The following is a 13,795-nucleotide window of genomic DNA, read 5'->3' on the forward strand; positions in this document are numbered from 1 at the left end:
AGAAATGTTTATGTCGTTGTTTGCAGCCGTTAGTGAGTTGTTTTAGTCGTTTCCTAACATTGAAAGGAGTTAGTTTTCTGTATTGTTCAGTGAAAGAACATAATAACAGTGCATTTAAGTAAACCCACATAATAACTGTTGCAGTTTGTAGATTATTTATGAAATATGGATGCCTTTCAAATTTACGACAGAGGAATATGCTGATATGGTGTTTATTTATGGCAAATGTGATGGTAATGCTACGGCTGCAGTTAATGAATATCGCGTACGCTATCCAACTCGGAGGATTCCGAGTGCGCCGGCCGCTGAGGCCGAGCGGTTCTAGGCGCTTCAGTCCGGAGCCTCGCTGCTGCAACGGTCTCAGGTTCGCATCCTGCCTCGGGTATGGATGTGTGTGATGTATTTAGGTTAGTTAGGTTTAAGTAGTTCTAAGTCTAGGGGACTGATGACCTCAGATGTTAAGTCCCATAGTGCTTAGAGCCATTTTTGAGGATTCCGAGTGCATGAACCATTAGTGGAGCATTTAGCATGTTACGGGAGACAAGTTCTCTACCTAGCATTCATAATCTGGATGTACTGAAAAACTGCTGCAGATACACGTCTGGGACATGTTTTATTAGATTCACCAGATCAATAACAAAATATATGGAAATCGTGCTTTACTTTAACCTCGTACAGTTTTGCGCTGACTTCATATTTGCGAAGTTGCTAAATTTCAGGCAAAATCTTTTATTAGCCATAACTCCGTAACTAAACATTTGCGGACCTGTGTGTATATGAAGTATTTTCTTTAGTTTTACTCGTAGAATAACGTATTAAAATATTTTCATATCTTCGTGAATCACCCTGTATAAAAGCCACTTATCTAATGCAACTTTGTTTTCTAAGAATTTTTACCAAGTTCTCGAGTTTCTTCCGCCTTCTTAAAGTCTTTCAAAATGCATTTTGTTGTTCTTTCTGACAACTCTACCATTTTTGCTGCGAGCAACATTCCTTCTGTAGTACTGGAAATGGAAATGCCGCGTGGCTACGGCCTCCCGTCGGGTAGACCCGTCGCCTGGTGCAAGTCTCATTTTGAGATGACGCCACTTGGGGGACTTGCGTGTGGATGGGGATGAGATGGTACACATTGATGTTACCAAGAACCACTACTCAGCTCACTAAAATCAGAGCACTTCACTTACGTTAAAAACTTTGTAGATGTCATATCGTCGCTAGGCAATGAAAACCTCGTAACTCCATCTGACAATGAAATCCACGTAACTCCATTACCAAATGTAGACAATTATGCCACACAGCCCGTCGAAACCTTCCTTCTTCGAGTTGTACGGTGTCGCCCTCTAGCGGCAATAATGAAAAACTCACATCTCCAGCGATATGTAGTTTGTGCTGTAAACCTCGCATCTCCGGTAATCGCCATTGTTAGTGTGCAGGGCGAACACATGCTCCGAGATTAAAACGTTTTTTGATGTGATAGTAACCTTTTTGACTGACAGAACCAGCACTGCTTTATTGCTACAGGTACGTATTAGTATTTCTAGGTATTTATGTATTATATTTTAATATACAGAATTGATAATGACCTGCTAAATACAATGTTGATTTACGAGTTTTTCATCGCGCGTAAAGCAGACTGCACTTGATACATACGACGTTTTAATTTTAGAACTTAACAGAATCCTATACATTCTACAGTAACTACTTTGTTTTCAGCTATGAGTAAAAAGAATAAATTCACTCTTAACCTTGTGAAACAAGCCGACAACGGGTCATATCGTATAAAATCACCGGAAGAAGATTCTAGTCATGTTCCTCCTTGTCTTGAACCAAAAGAAAGAGTAGGCCTACAAAATGAAGCTAAACCGTAGTTTATATTGTTGTAACTTCAAGTAAGATCCTTGTTTGAAAGTTGAGGTGGTTAAATTAATTAAATATTATTGATGACATTATCGTTTACACTACAGATAATGCGGAAAAAGAAGCCAATACAGAGGCGGTTTCCACTTCTGAGTTTGAATGTCTTCTCGAACACAGCAGGGAGGATGATATCTCTAGTGACAGTAGTGATGTATATAATCGAGATAAAAACAAAAATGACCATAGCAGTAACAACAGCACGGAAACGACGATGACGAAATTGATGTGGGAGTAAAAAAATACTAAGCAGCGCCGTAAAAGGAAAAACAATCAACCACTTCAAAGTTTGCAGAAAGAAAAACGTATGAGGGGACAGGATTATTTAGGAATGAAAAAAGATGAGTTTGACAAAAAGAGACCAACAATGAGCAGAAGCAGGAGGGAAATGAAAGCACGATGTACTTGTAAACATTCTTCCTTAAATCGGAACAGGAATTGCAAGGATATTATAGAAGAGCAGCGACAGCTAATATTTAATCATTTCTGGCAGGATATGTCTTGGGGTGAAAAAAAATTTTTTGTGAGAAGCCATGTCTACTACGTTCCAGTTAAAAGACGCAGAAATAATTCAGAATCTAATAAATCTCACCGTTCTAACATACTATATTAGAATTTTGTAATAGAAGGACAGAGAAAAACTGTCTGCAAGACTATGTTTCTGAATACTTTGTGCTTAGCCGCATGGAGTGTCAGAACATGGGCATCTAGAGCATCAGGAAGAACGCTTGCAGAAGGGCCTCAAATGCAGGAGAGACCAACGAAAGTTTCAAGTGGACGACAATCAGCATCATATTTTTTTTGCAGAGTTGCCGAAACTGGAATCGCATTACTGCCGTCGTTCTTCCACAAAACTCTACTTGGAACCTAACTGGCAGAGTAAATCAGAACTACATTGGGAATATATAGAATTTTGCAAGAAAAGAGGACAAATCCCAGCTGCTCACAAACAGTTCTGCGAGGTATTCGATGAAAATAATTTTAACTTATTTTCGCCTAAAAAGTATCAGTGCGATCTTTGTTGTTCTCACCAGACAGGCCATCTCTCAGACAATGAATACTCTTTGCATACGGCCCGAAAAACTGAGGCAAGGGAAGCGAAAAATAGTGATAAATTAGGACCAGCTAGAGTGTTTACTATGGACCTTCAAGCACATCTGCTTTCTCCCAGACTAAAAGCATCTGCACTGTACTTTAAAAGCAAACTAAAGGTCCACAACTTTACCATCTATGATTTAAAAAGTAAAGATGGTTATTGTTACCTTTGGTACGAGAGTGAAGATGGACTAACAGCTTCGGAATTTGCCAGTATACTCGTGCATTTTATAGAACCGTACGTCCAAAATGATTCAGAAGCTATTTTCTATAGCGACGGATGCACGTACCGGAATCGAAACTCAGTCATGAGTAATGCACTGGCTCATCTCGCCAATCAGAAAGGCATTACAATAGTGCAAAAATGTCTGGAGAAAGATCACACTCAAATGAAGTGTGATTCTATGCACTCCACCATAGAAAGGAAGTTAAAAAACGGACACATTTATACTCCTGCTGGCTATGTAGAAGTTTGTACTACCGCAAGACAAAGTCCTAGACCTTATGTTGTCAGTTATTCGGACCACACGTTATTCAAGTCCTATGATAAACTCTCGTTGTATTCGTCTATTCGGCCAGGATCCAAAAGTGACTGATATCCGGTGTCCCAAGTATGATCCCTCCGGAAAAATTGAATATAAATTGAAATTCAGCGATACATGGGAACCACTTCCAAGAAGGATGTCAAACATACCCAGCTCATTTACAGTGCCCCCTCTCTACAGTTCACCACTAAAGATTAGTGCAGAAAAAGTTTACGCATTTGCAACAACTAAAGATGGTCCTTCCTAAGGATGTGCATTCATTTTATGACACACTGCCTCACATTTGTAAAGAGAGAACATGTCAGTGCCTAAACAAATGCAGCCAAAAATAAATTTGTTTACGGCCACCTATGACTGTGATTGTGATAGTAGCAGTAACAGTAACAATAATAAATGTTAATAAATCGCATAAATGTTTACAGTAATAAAAGTTTATTTAAATCTAACAACATTATTTCTATGTTTTTTAAACACTGTAATTTATTAACATCCAGATCCCAATATTTTGATCAATGTGAAATTATTCATTTCACTTTATATCTGTAACAATGTATTCTTACAGATGTTTCAAAATACACAAATAATGCGAAGTTTAAGTAAGTATTTTTAAAACCAATTAAACATTCATTCATTTCAATTCTTAACCGTGAACTCGTTACATGCCTCTTATCTCCATCACTACAAAAAAAAAAAAAAAAAAAAAAAAAAAAACTGTGAAAACATCGTAACTCCAAAGACCGGCAGACAATTTGAAGTGCATAATAAAGTCTTATGTACCAACGACCCGATCCATATTGTGTAGCAGAAACCACTACATTTGACCAATCAGATACCCATGTGATTTCTATAATTAGTTTTTTGTTTCTCCTGTAAATTTTGACCAGTTTGAGTTACGAGGTTTTCATTGCCTAGCGACGATATGCAAATTTCGAACATCTTTTGTCTATTATATAATCAAATATTCGATTACAGGAAAAAATGAAGAAAACTCGCCGCCGTATCTCACAAAGAGACTGGCTGTTCATTACTCTTCGAATTTTCAAACAGTTTTTACTACTTTTATGATAAATGTAATGTATTTATGTTAGATGTAACATTACAAAATCGGCAAAAATTTAAAGCTGTACTGCCATTCTGCTTTCCTTTCTGGTGAAACAAATTGATTAGTAAATTCTTTTCGCGCTTCATTGACTGGTGGTGCCAATTACGTGTGTTTAAGGGTTCCAGTGGCAGTCTTTGTGTCATTCTCATTTTAGACAATGAATTTTCACATCGGTACTGAAGTTTGAGAAAAACTGCCACAAAATGCCAAATCCGACAAGTACTTGCAGCAAGATGCAAGAAACTAGAACGAATTTTCATCCTACAGTGGAGTCTGTGTTGATTTGAAACTTCCTGTCAAATTAAAACTGTGTATCAGACCAGGCCTCGAACCTGAAAACCCGGTCTGGCACACAGTTTTAGTTTGTCAGGTAGCTCCACGCAAGAAACTGTTCACTAATTTGCGTATTTCTTGGTGGATATAGTGGTTCCTATATTCCACCCAATTTTGTGATTGTGTGGACAATGTGTCATACCACAGCAGGAAGTTCGACAGAATGCCTAATAAATTTGATTTCAGGATTACGCTGTTAGAATGGTTGTGAGACAGGCAAACAAATGCAACGACTCAATGAGGAAGACTGTAACTCACATGATGCCATGTACAGAACATCCAAATTCTTGTTTGGGTAGCAGTATCTCTATATTGTCACTTCTGTGCTCGAGATGTTACCTGGCACTGACAAATTTCCAACGTATTCCCTGGTGCCTGAATAAATGATACTGAAATATTCTTATTAATAAATAATATAATACGTTCACTTAATATTACCAAGCCTTTCCAGACTGAATAGAGCGAAGGAGTTTACGGAATTTGATTTTTATCAGTGTATGCAGAAGATGGGCAATGGAGTATCACGTGGAGCAAAGGCATCGAGTTCTGTTCACTGAAGAGTGCATGGTTGATCTGAAGCCTAATGACTATTGTAGAAGAGTATGGAAGTGGACAGGTTTCATTACGTGTCTCGCTTGTCAGGTGCTCATTTACGCAGGTTCAGAAGGAAGATGGGTCAGTTGTGTTTTGGACCAGTATTATAAACAGATGTCGGACGCTTCTTATCACTGTTGTTGTTTTAGTCCTCAGTCCTGAGACTGGTTTGATGCAGCTCTCCATGCTACTCTATCCTGTGCAAGCTCCTTCATCTCCCAGTACCTACTGCAACCTACATCCTTCTGAATCTGCTTAGTGTATTCATCTCTTGGTCTCCCTCTACGATTTTTACCCTCCACGCAGAACATGTCTTACCAGCCGATCCCTTCTTCTAGTCAAGTTGTGCCACAAACTCCTCTTCTCCCCAATTCTATTCAACACCTCCTCATTAGTTATGTGATCTACCCATAGAATCTTCAGCATTCTTCTGTAGCACCACATTTCAAAAGCTTCTATTCTCATCTTGTCTAAACTATTTATCGTTCATGTTTCACTTCCATACATGGCTACACTCCATACAAATACTTTCAGAATCGACTTTCTGACACTTATATCTATACTCGATGTTAACAAATTTCTCTTCTTCAGAAACGCTTTCCTTGCCATTGCCAGTCTACATTTTATATCCTCTCTACTTCGACAATCATCAGTTATTTTGCTCCCCAAATAGCAAAACTCCTTTACTACTTTAAGTGTCTCATTTCCTAATCTAATTCCCTCAGCATCACCCGATTTAATTCGACTACAATCCATTATCTTCGTTTTGCTTTTGTTGATGTTCATCTTATATCCTCCTTTCAAGACACTGTCCATTCCGTTCAACTGCTCTTCCAAGTCCTTTGCTGTCTCTGACAGAATTACAATGTCATCGGCAAACCTCAAAGTTTTTATTTTTTCTCCATGGATTTTAATACCTAGGCCTACTCTGAACTTTTCTTTTGTTTCCTTTACTACTTGCTAAATATACAGACTGAATAGCATCGGGGAGAGGCTACAACGCTGTCTCACTCCCTTCCCAACCACTGCTTCCCTTTCATGTCCCTCGACTCTTATAACTGCCATCTGCTTTCTGTACAAATTGTAAATAGCCTTTCGCTCCCTGTATTTTACCCCTGCCACCTTCAGAATTTGAAAGAGAGTATTCCAGTCAAAATTGTCAAAAGCTTTCAGTAAGTCTACAAATGCTAGAAACGTAGGCCTGCCTTTCCTTAATCTTTCTTCTAAGATAAGTTGTAGGGTCAGTATTGCCTCACGTGTTCCAATATTTCTACGGAATCCAAACTGATCTTCCCCGAGGTCAGCTTCTACCAGTTTTTCCATTCGTCTGTAAAGAATTCACGTTAGTATCGTTAGTATCTTGCAGCTGTGACTTATTAAACTGATAGTTCGGTAATTTTCACATCTGTCAACACCTGCTTTCTTTGGGATTGGAATTACTGTATTCTTCTTGAAGTCTGAGGGAATTTCGCTTGTCTCATACGTCTTGCTCACCAGATGATAGAGTTTTGTTAGGCCTGGCTCTCCCAAGGCTGTCAGTAGTTCTAATGGAATGTTGTCTACTCCCGGGGCCTTGTTTCGACGTAGGTCTTTCAGTGCTCTGTCAAACTCTTCACGCAGTACCATATCTCCCATTTCATCTTCATCTACCTCCTCTTCCATTTCCATAATATTGTCCTCAAGAATATCGCCCCTGTATAGACCCTCTATATTCTCCTTCCACCTTTCTGCTTTCCCTTCTTTGCTTAGAACTGGGTTTCCATCAAAGCTCTTGATATTCATGAAGTGGTTCTCTTTTCTCCAAAGGTCTCATTATTTTCCTGTAGGCAGTATCTATCTTACCCCTCGTGAGATAAGCCTCTACATGCTTACATTTGTCCACTAGCCATCCCTGCTTAGCCATTTTGCACTTCCTGTCGATCTCATTTTTGAGACGTTTGTATTCATTTTTGCCTGCTTCGCTTACTGCATTTTTGTATTTTCTCGTTTCATCAATTAAATTCAGTATCTCTTCTGTTAGCCTAGGATTTCTACCAGCCCTCGTCTTTTTACCTACTTGATCCTCTGCTGCCTTCACTATTTCATTCCTCAAAGCTACCCATTCTTCTGCTACTGTATTTCTTTCCCCCATTCCTGTCAATTGTTCCCTTATGCTCTCCCTGAAACTCTGTACAACCTCTGGTTCTTTCAGTTTATCCAGGTCCCATCTCCTTAAAGTCCCACGTTTTTGCAGTTTCTTCAGTTTTAATCTACAGTTCATAACCAATACATTGTGGTCAGAGTCCACATCTGCCCCTGGAAATGTCTTACAATTTAAAATCTGGTTCCTAAATCTCTGTCTTACCATTATATAATCTATCTGAAACTTTTTAGTATCTCCAGGGTTCTTCCATGTATACAACCTTCTTTCATGATTCTAGAACCAAGTGTTAGCTATGGTTAAGTTACGCTCTGTGCAAAATTCTACCAGGCGGCTACCTCTTTCATTTCTTAGCCCCAATCCATATTCACCTACTACGCTTCCTTCTCTTCCTTTTCCTACTGTCGAATTCCAGTCACCCATGACTATTTAATTTTCGTCTCCCTTCACTACCTGAATAATTTCTTTTATCTCATCATACATGTCATCAGTTTCTTCATCATCTGCAGAGCTAGTTGGCATATAAACTTGTACTACTGTAGTAGGCGTGGGCTTCGTGTCTATCTTGGCCACAATAATGCGTTCACTATGCTGTTTGTAGTAGCTTACCCGCACTCCTATTTTTTATTCATTATTTAACCTACTCCTGCATTACCCCTATTTGATTTTGTATTTATAACCCTGTATTCACCTGACCAAAAGTCTCAACAAATACCCCTCCGTTGTGGTTGCATCTACGGTACGGCTATCTGTATCGTTGAGGCACGTAAGCCTCCGCACCAACGGCAGGTCCATCGTTCATGGGGGGGGAGGGGGGGAGGTTCTTATCACTATCTAGCGTTATATGGGAGCTTGGCAGTGTCCCTTACGATCCTATAACCTATTGTCAACCCCTCCAGTCAACATTTCTGCAACGGATTCGTCTTTCAAGACAACAATGCACGAGCACATCGTGCCTCACTCATGAACTCCCTCCTACAGGAGGCATGAATGAACTAAATGGAATGGCTTGCAGTATCTGCTGTCAGGTAACCAACTGAACGTACTTGGGACTTCATGGAACATGCCGTGCGTCATCACACATACCATTCTCACATTCTGTGTGAACTGACAAGTGTCACCACTGAATTATGGGACGAACTTGAGCAGCAACATTTTGACCGTCCTATGGACAGCATACGGAGGAAGCTCCACCCATGTCACAATGCATGGCTTGGAGCAACACGCCTTTGAGTATTGTCCAGCAGCAAATTTTGATTTCACTGATGTGCGCCTTCGCACAGACAGCCTTTATTTTGATTGACAACTTGCCTTTTCCTCTTCGGCCGACGTTTGTTTCAAGATTATTCTGACGTTTGGCCAGCACGAGTATCTGGCATTTTCAAAGCTTCACCCTCCATTGCTGGTGGTTGACTGCAATCGAGCTTGTGGCCGCAGATTAGATGTACCTGAAGCGCCAACATCCAAGGGTTTTCCATGGTCATTACCCCTGCGGTTCTCCTCTTCCTATCTGAAAAGGTCATTCGCTGCATCACGGAAATCCAAAATCAGTTCGTCTTGAGGCTTTCTTAATTATTGTTGAAGCTGTTGTCATTTTTCTGTATTTCTATAGCTTCCCTGAACAAGCGAGTGTGACAGCTCTTCTCCATAACAAGAACTTACATGTCGGCGAATTTTATTGTGGTCGCTCTGACGCAGCGCTTGCTCCACCAAGACCTGTTTCTCCACCTGCCCCAACCTGCCAAGGCGCTTACGTTCGGTGAGTCTGGTGGTGATTGGTCGTCCACTCATTCCAATATAGACTTTTCCACATGTGCATAGTATGCGGTATATTCTCTAGATTGTAAATGGGTCCCTTTCCTCCGTTGCCGATCTGAGACACTCTTTGATCTTTTTGTCGTTTGTAAATAATCTTTACGCCGTCTTTGCACAATATATGGCCGATTCTGACCACCACTCTGTGACTGCATGGCAGAAAAGTCGTATCAGACGTTTCTTTTTCCGGTGTGTCACTTCACCGAGTGTTTGATTTTATGAAACTTCATGTGTAACTGATGGAGTACCCATCGCACCTCGGAAACCTTTATGGGAGTTGAATCTTGCGTGCGAGGTGCTGTGGCTGACGTATTCGTCTTGCTCGCGTAACGAGCGTTTCAATCGTGTCCCTTTTCTCGCTCAGATGGTGATCTGACACTTGTGTGTGTGCAGTGTTTGATACACAGTGTGACCCTGGTTTTCGCCATTCATCGTGACCAGCACATCTAGAAAGGGTAGCTGTTGGTCCTTTCCCACCTCCGTGGTAAATTTGAAGTGGACGTAGAGATTTTTCAGGTGTCTTAGGAAGTCACCGAGCTGTTCCTCACCATTGCTCCACAAAACGAAGGTATCGTCGCTGTAGTTACACCACACCTTAGGTTTACAAGGTGCCAAGTCAGGCGCCTGTGCTTCGAAATGTTCCATGAAGGAGTTGGCCGTCACTGGACTAAGTGGGCTACCCATGGCGATGCATTTCACATTAAATACCTCGTCGTGAGACATGCATCAAAGAATTCGATAATGTTTTGCGGTGAAATGGAACCGATATACTCCAGAAAATCATTGAGCGGCAATGGTAAACAAAGAAACAACATCATAGTTGGCCAGGATGTCTTTTGGACTAAGTTTTACTGTCTCCAGCTTCTCAGTCAAATGTCATGAGCCCTTTACGTAAGTGTCAGTCTTTCCTGCATGCAGCTGGAGCTCTGACAATGCCAGCCACTAGCGCAGGTAAAATCTCCGAAAAATCATCAAACAATTTTTGGCTGAAGAATCTGAGACAGAAGCCAATAAGCAATTTGCCAACAAGTGACCACGAAAGACTTATCAGTTTTGTTTTGATTGTTTTATTTTTATTTTACAATAAAGTTTTTTTAGTTTCACAAGACTTATTGTTTCGTTCCCTGCTCCACTTGAACCTACATCCACACACGTTCGCAGATATGGAGCTGGTGCAGAACTCTTTTTGAGCTGATTAGAATGTGAAGTAATTATGGAATAATAGAAACTACAAAGACAGTACTCACCCTTTGTAAGAGTGCTGACTGTTTGAACTGTTAATACTGGAACTTAAAAACAACTAAGAGAAACAAGCAGCTTCAGTAAACACATTTAATAGCTTTAGATTTTTTTGTGGTATTCCATGATATGTATATCAGTGAGAAACAGTTTCTGTTTTCATTGTGCCACTATTTTGTTAAAATGTATGAACATTCCGAAAGAGACCAAACATGGTTTGATGTGTGAACAAGTGCGTGCATCACCAGACAAGTCCTTCAACGTAATCCACAAGATTTCAGGGTTGCTGTTTGATGATATTGACTTTTCGCTTCGATATTTCGGCAGACAGCCAGCCAGCCAGCCATCTTAGGTTGAATTTTGCAAATGGAGACTTGTTGGGTGCTTCGCTATGATTGTACTAAAAACAGTTGTGGTGACACATATACATAGGTTTCGTCTGTGTGATCGTCCTCTTCCGAATGCTGGTGTTAACATAGTGACATGCATTAAGAAATCTCCATCCTGCCTGATTCCATCCGAAACATCAGAGGGATAAGTCATCACCATTTGGTTGCAATCCAGAAATCTCATGGAATACTCATTACGCTGTGAAAACGTCAAGATGCACAGTCAATGCGTGTTTAGCGAGGATAGTGGCTATGCCACTGGACAGTTGAGGCCCTCAGAACACGAGCTGAGGCAGCACTGGGGCCAGTGTTGGACAGCGGACATGGCCCAGCGGCCAGGACTGTGTGGACCCCTCTCATCGAGTTGGGTGTGTACCACTAGGCGGTAGTCCGCCGCCAGCCACCCAGAGGACACACCCATCTCTAGCAGCAGCCGCAGCGCCACCACTGTGTCCTCCTCCACGTTGTGCTTGTTGTAGTCACCCAGCAGGGCTACCTCCAGGCTACAGTTCCGCACGGGACTCTGGATTCCACTGACAACGTCCGCACCGCGACCTACATACACGTAGCCGGCGCTGTCTATGAGGAAGTTGTGTAAGATGTCAGGCTGCTGCTGGCCACGCAGTACTGGTCCACACTCAGCTGGACCAGTGCAGGACGGACCGGCGCTGTGTGACAGCACCACCAAAGGAGCAGGGTGCCACAGGCGCGGGAACGCCGCCACTGAGCGGTTGCTCCATGCTTCGTGTGATACCAGCTGCAGCTTGTATGTGGCCGCCCATTCCTCGTCTGCTGCTGACCGCGCCAGTCTCCCAAAGGATAAATCTGTACAATATCAATACATTCACGTTACAAGTCTGGCTGACACTCACCATTTAATTCTACACTACTGGCCATTAAAATTGCTACACCAAGAAGAAATGCAGATGATAAACGGGTATTCATTGGACAAATATATTATACTAGAACTGACATGTGATTACATTTTGACGCAATTTGGGTGCATACATCCTGAGAAATCAGTACCCAGAACAACCACCTCTGGCCGTAATAACGGCCTTTATACGCCTCGGCATTGAGTCAAACAGACCTTGGATGGCGTGTACAGGTACAGCTGCCCATGCAGCTTCAACACGATACCACAGTTCATCAAGAGTAGTGACTGGTGTATTGTGACGAGGCAGTTGCTCGGCCACCGTTGACCAGACGTTTTCAATTGGTGAGAGATCTGGAGAATGTGCTGGCCAGGGCAGCGGTCGAACATTTTCTGTATCCGGAAAGACCCGTACAGGACCTGCAACGTGCGGTCGCGCATTATCCTGCTGAAATGTAGGGTTTCGCAGCGATCCAATGAAGGGTAGAGCCACGGGTCGTAACACATCTGAAATGTAATGTCCACTGTTCAAAGTGCCGTCAATGCAAACAAGAGGTGACTGAGATGTGTAACCAATGGCACCCATACGGCGATGATGAATACACGCTTCCAATGTGCATTCACCGCGGTGTCACCAAACACGGATGTGGCCATCATGATGTAAACAGAACCTGGCTTCATCCGAAAAAATGACGTTTTGCCATTCGTGCACCCAGGTTCGTCGTTGGGTACACCATCGCAGGTGTTCTTGTCTGTGATGCAGCATCAAGAGTAACCGCAGCCATAGTCTCCGAGCAGATAGTCCATGCTGCTGTAAACGTCGTCGAACTGTTCGTGCAGATGGTTGTTGTCTTGCAAACGTCCCCATCTGTTGACTCAGGGATCGAGACGTGGCTGCACGGTCCGTTACAGCCATGCGGATAAGATGCCTGTCATCTCGACTGCTAGTGATACGATGCCGTTGGGATTCGGCGTTCCGTATTACCCTCCTGAACCCACCAATTCCATATTCTGCTAACAGTCATTGGATCTCGACCAACGCGAGCAGCAATGTCGCGATACGATCAACCGCAATCGCGATAGGCTACAATCCGACCTTTATCAAAGTCGGAAACGTGATTGTGCGCATTTCTCCTCTTTACACGAGGCATCACAACAACGTTTCACCAGGCAACGCCGGTCAACTGCTGTTTGTGTATGAGAAATCGGTTGGAAGCTTTCCTCATATCAGCTCGTTGTAGGTGTCGCCACCGGTGCCAACGTTGTGTGAATGCTCTGAAAAGCTAATCATTTGCATATCACAGCATCTTCTTCCTGTTCGTTAAATTTCGCGTCTGTAGCACGTCATCGTCGTGGTGTAGCAATTGTAATGGCCAGTAGTGCAATAGAAGCTTTAACGGTTATTCACCACAGTCAGAGTGGTAGGTTAATGGAGGGACTGCACGTAGGATTTCTGGTTTTGGAAGCCAAATCACAACGTTCTTTTGGAGACACGTCAAGTTTATGGCTCTCGAGATACAACGAGGAAGTGAGTCACTTCATATTTAAATGACAGGAAGCAAAGCGTCATATATAGCTCGTGCAGCTTTCATGATGACTCTTTCTCTGAGTGGAAAGAAATTACTACTGGCATTCTGTACTTGCTACATATAGCTGAACTTCCCTCTTAAACGGATAAAGCAGAAATACTGCTCTTTGCTGATTGCAAAAGCATCAGAATGTAGCCCAACAGACCTGCAACAATCTATGGAGTGT

General features: G+C 42.1%; 1 protein-coding gene across 2 annotated transcripts in view; it reads right to left on the reverse strand.

Annotated features, from left to right (window-relative positions):
* Nucleotides 1-10,856: 10,856 nt before the first annotated feature.
* LOC126480983 (peptidoglycan recognition protein 1-like) overlaps nucleotides 10,857-13,795 on the reverse strand; it is a 66,039-nt gene continuing 63,100 nt past the window's right edge. For both annotated transcript variants that reach the window (XM_050104419.1, XM_050104420.1), the window contains exon 5: nucleotides 10,857-11,991. In XM_050104419.1, coding sequence (XP_049960376.1) covers nucleotides 11,417-11,991 — 575 coding nt within the window. In that variant the 3' untranslated portion in view covers nucleotides 10,857-11,416. The remainder of the gene's footprint in view (nucleotides 11,992-13,795) is intronic.

The sequence above is a fragment of the Schistocerca serialis genome, chromosome 5, assembly GCF_023864345.2.
Source record: "Schistocerca serialis cubense isolate TAMUIC-IGC-003099 chromosome 5, iqSchSeri2.2, whole genome shotgun sequence".
NCBI classification, from domain to species: Eukaryota; Metazoa; Arthropoda; class Insecta; order Orthoptera; family Acrididae; genus Schistocerca; species Schistocerca serialis.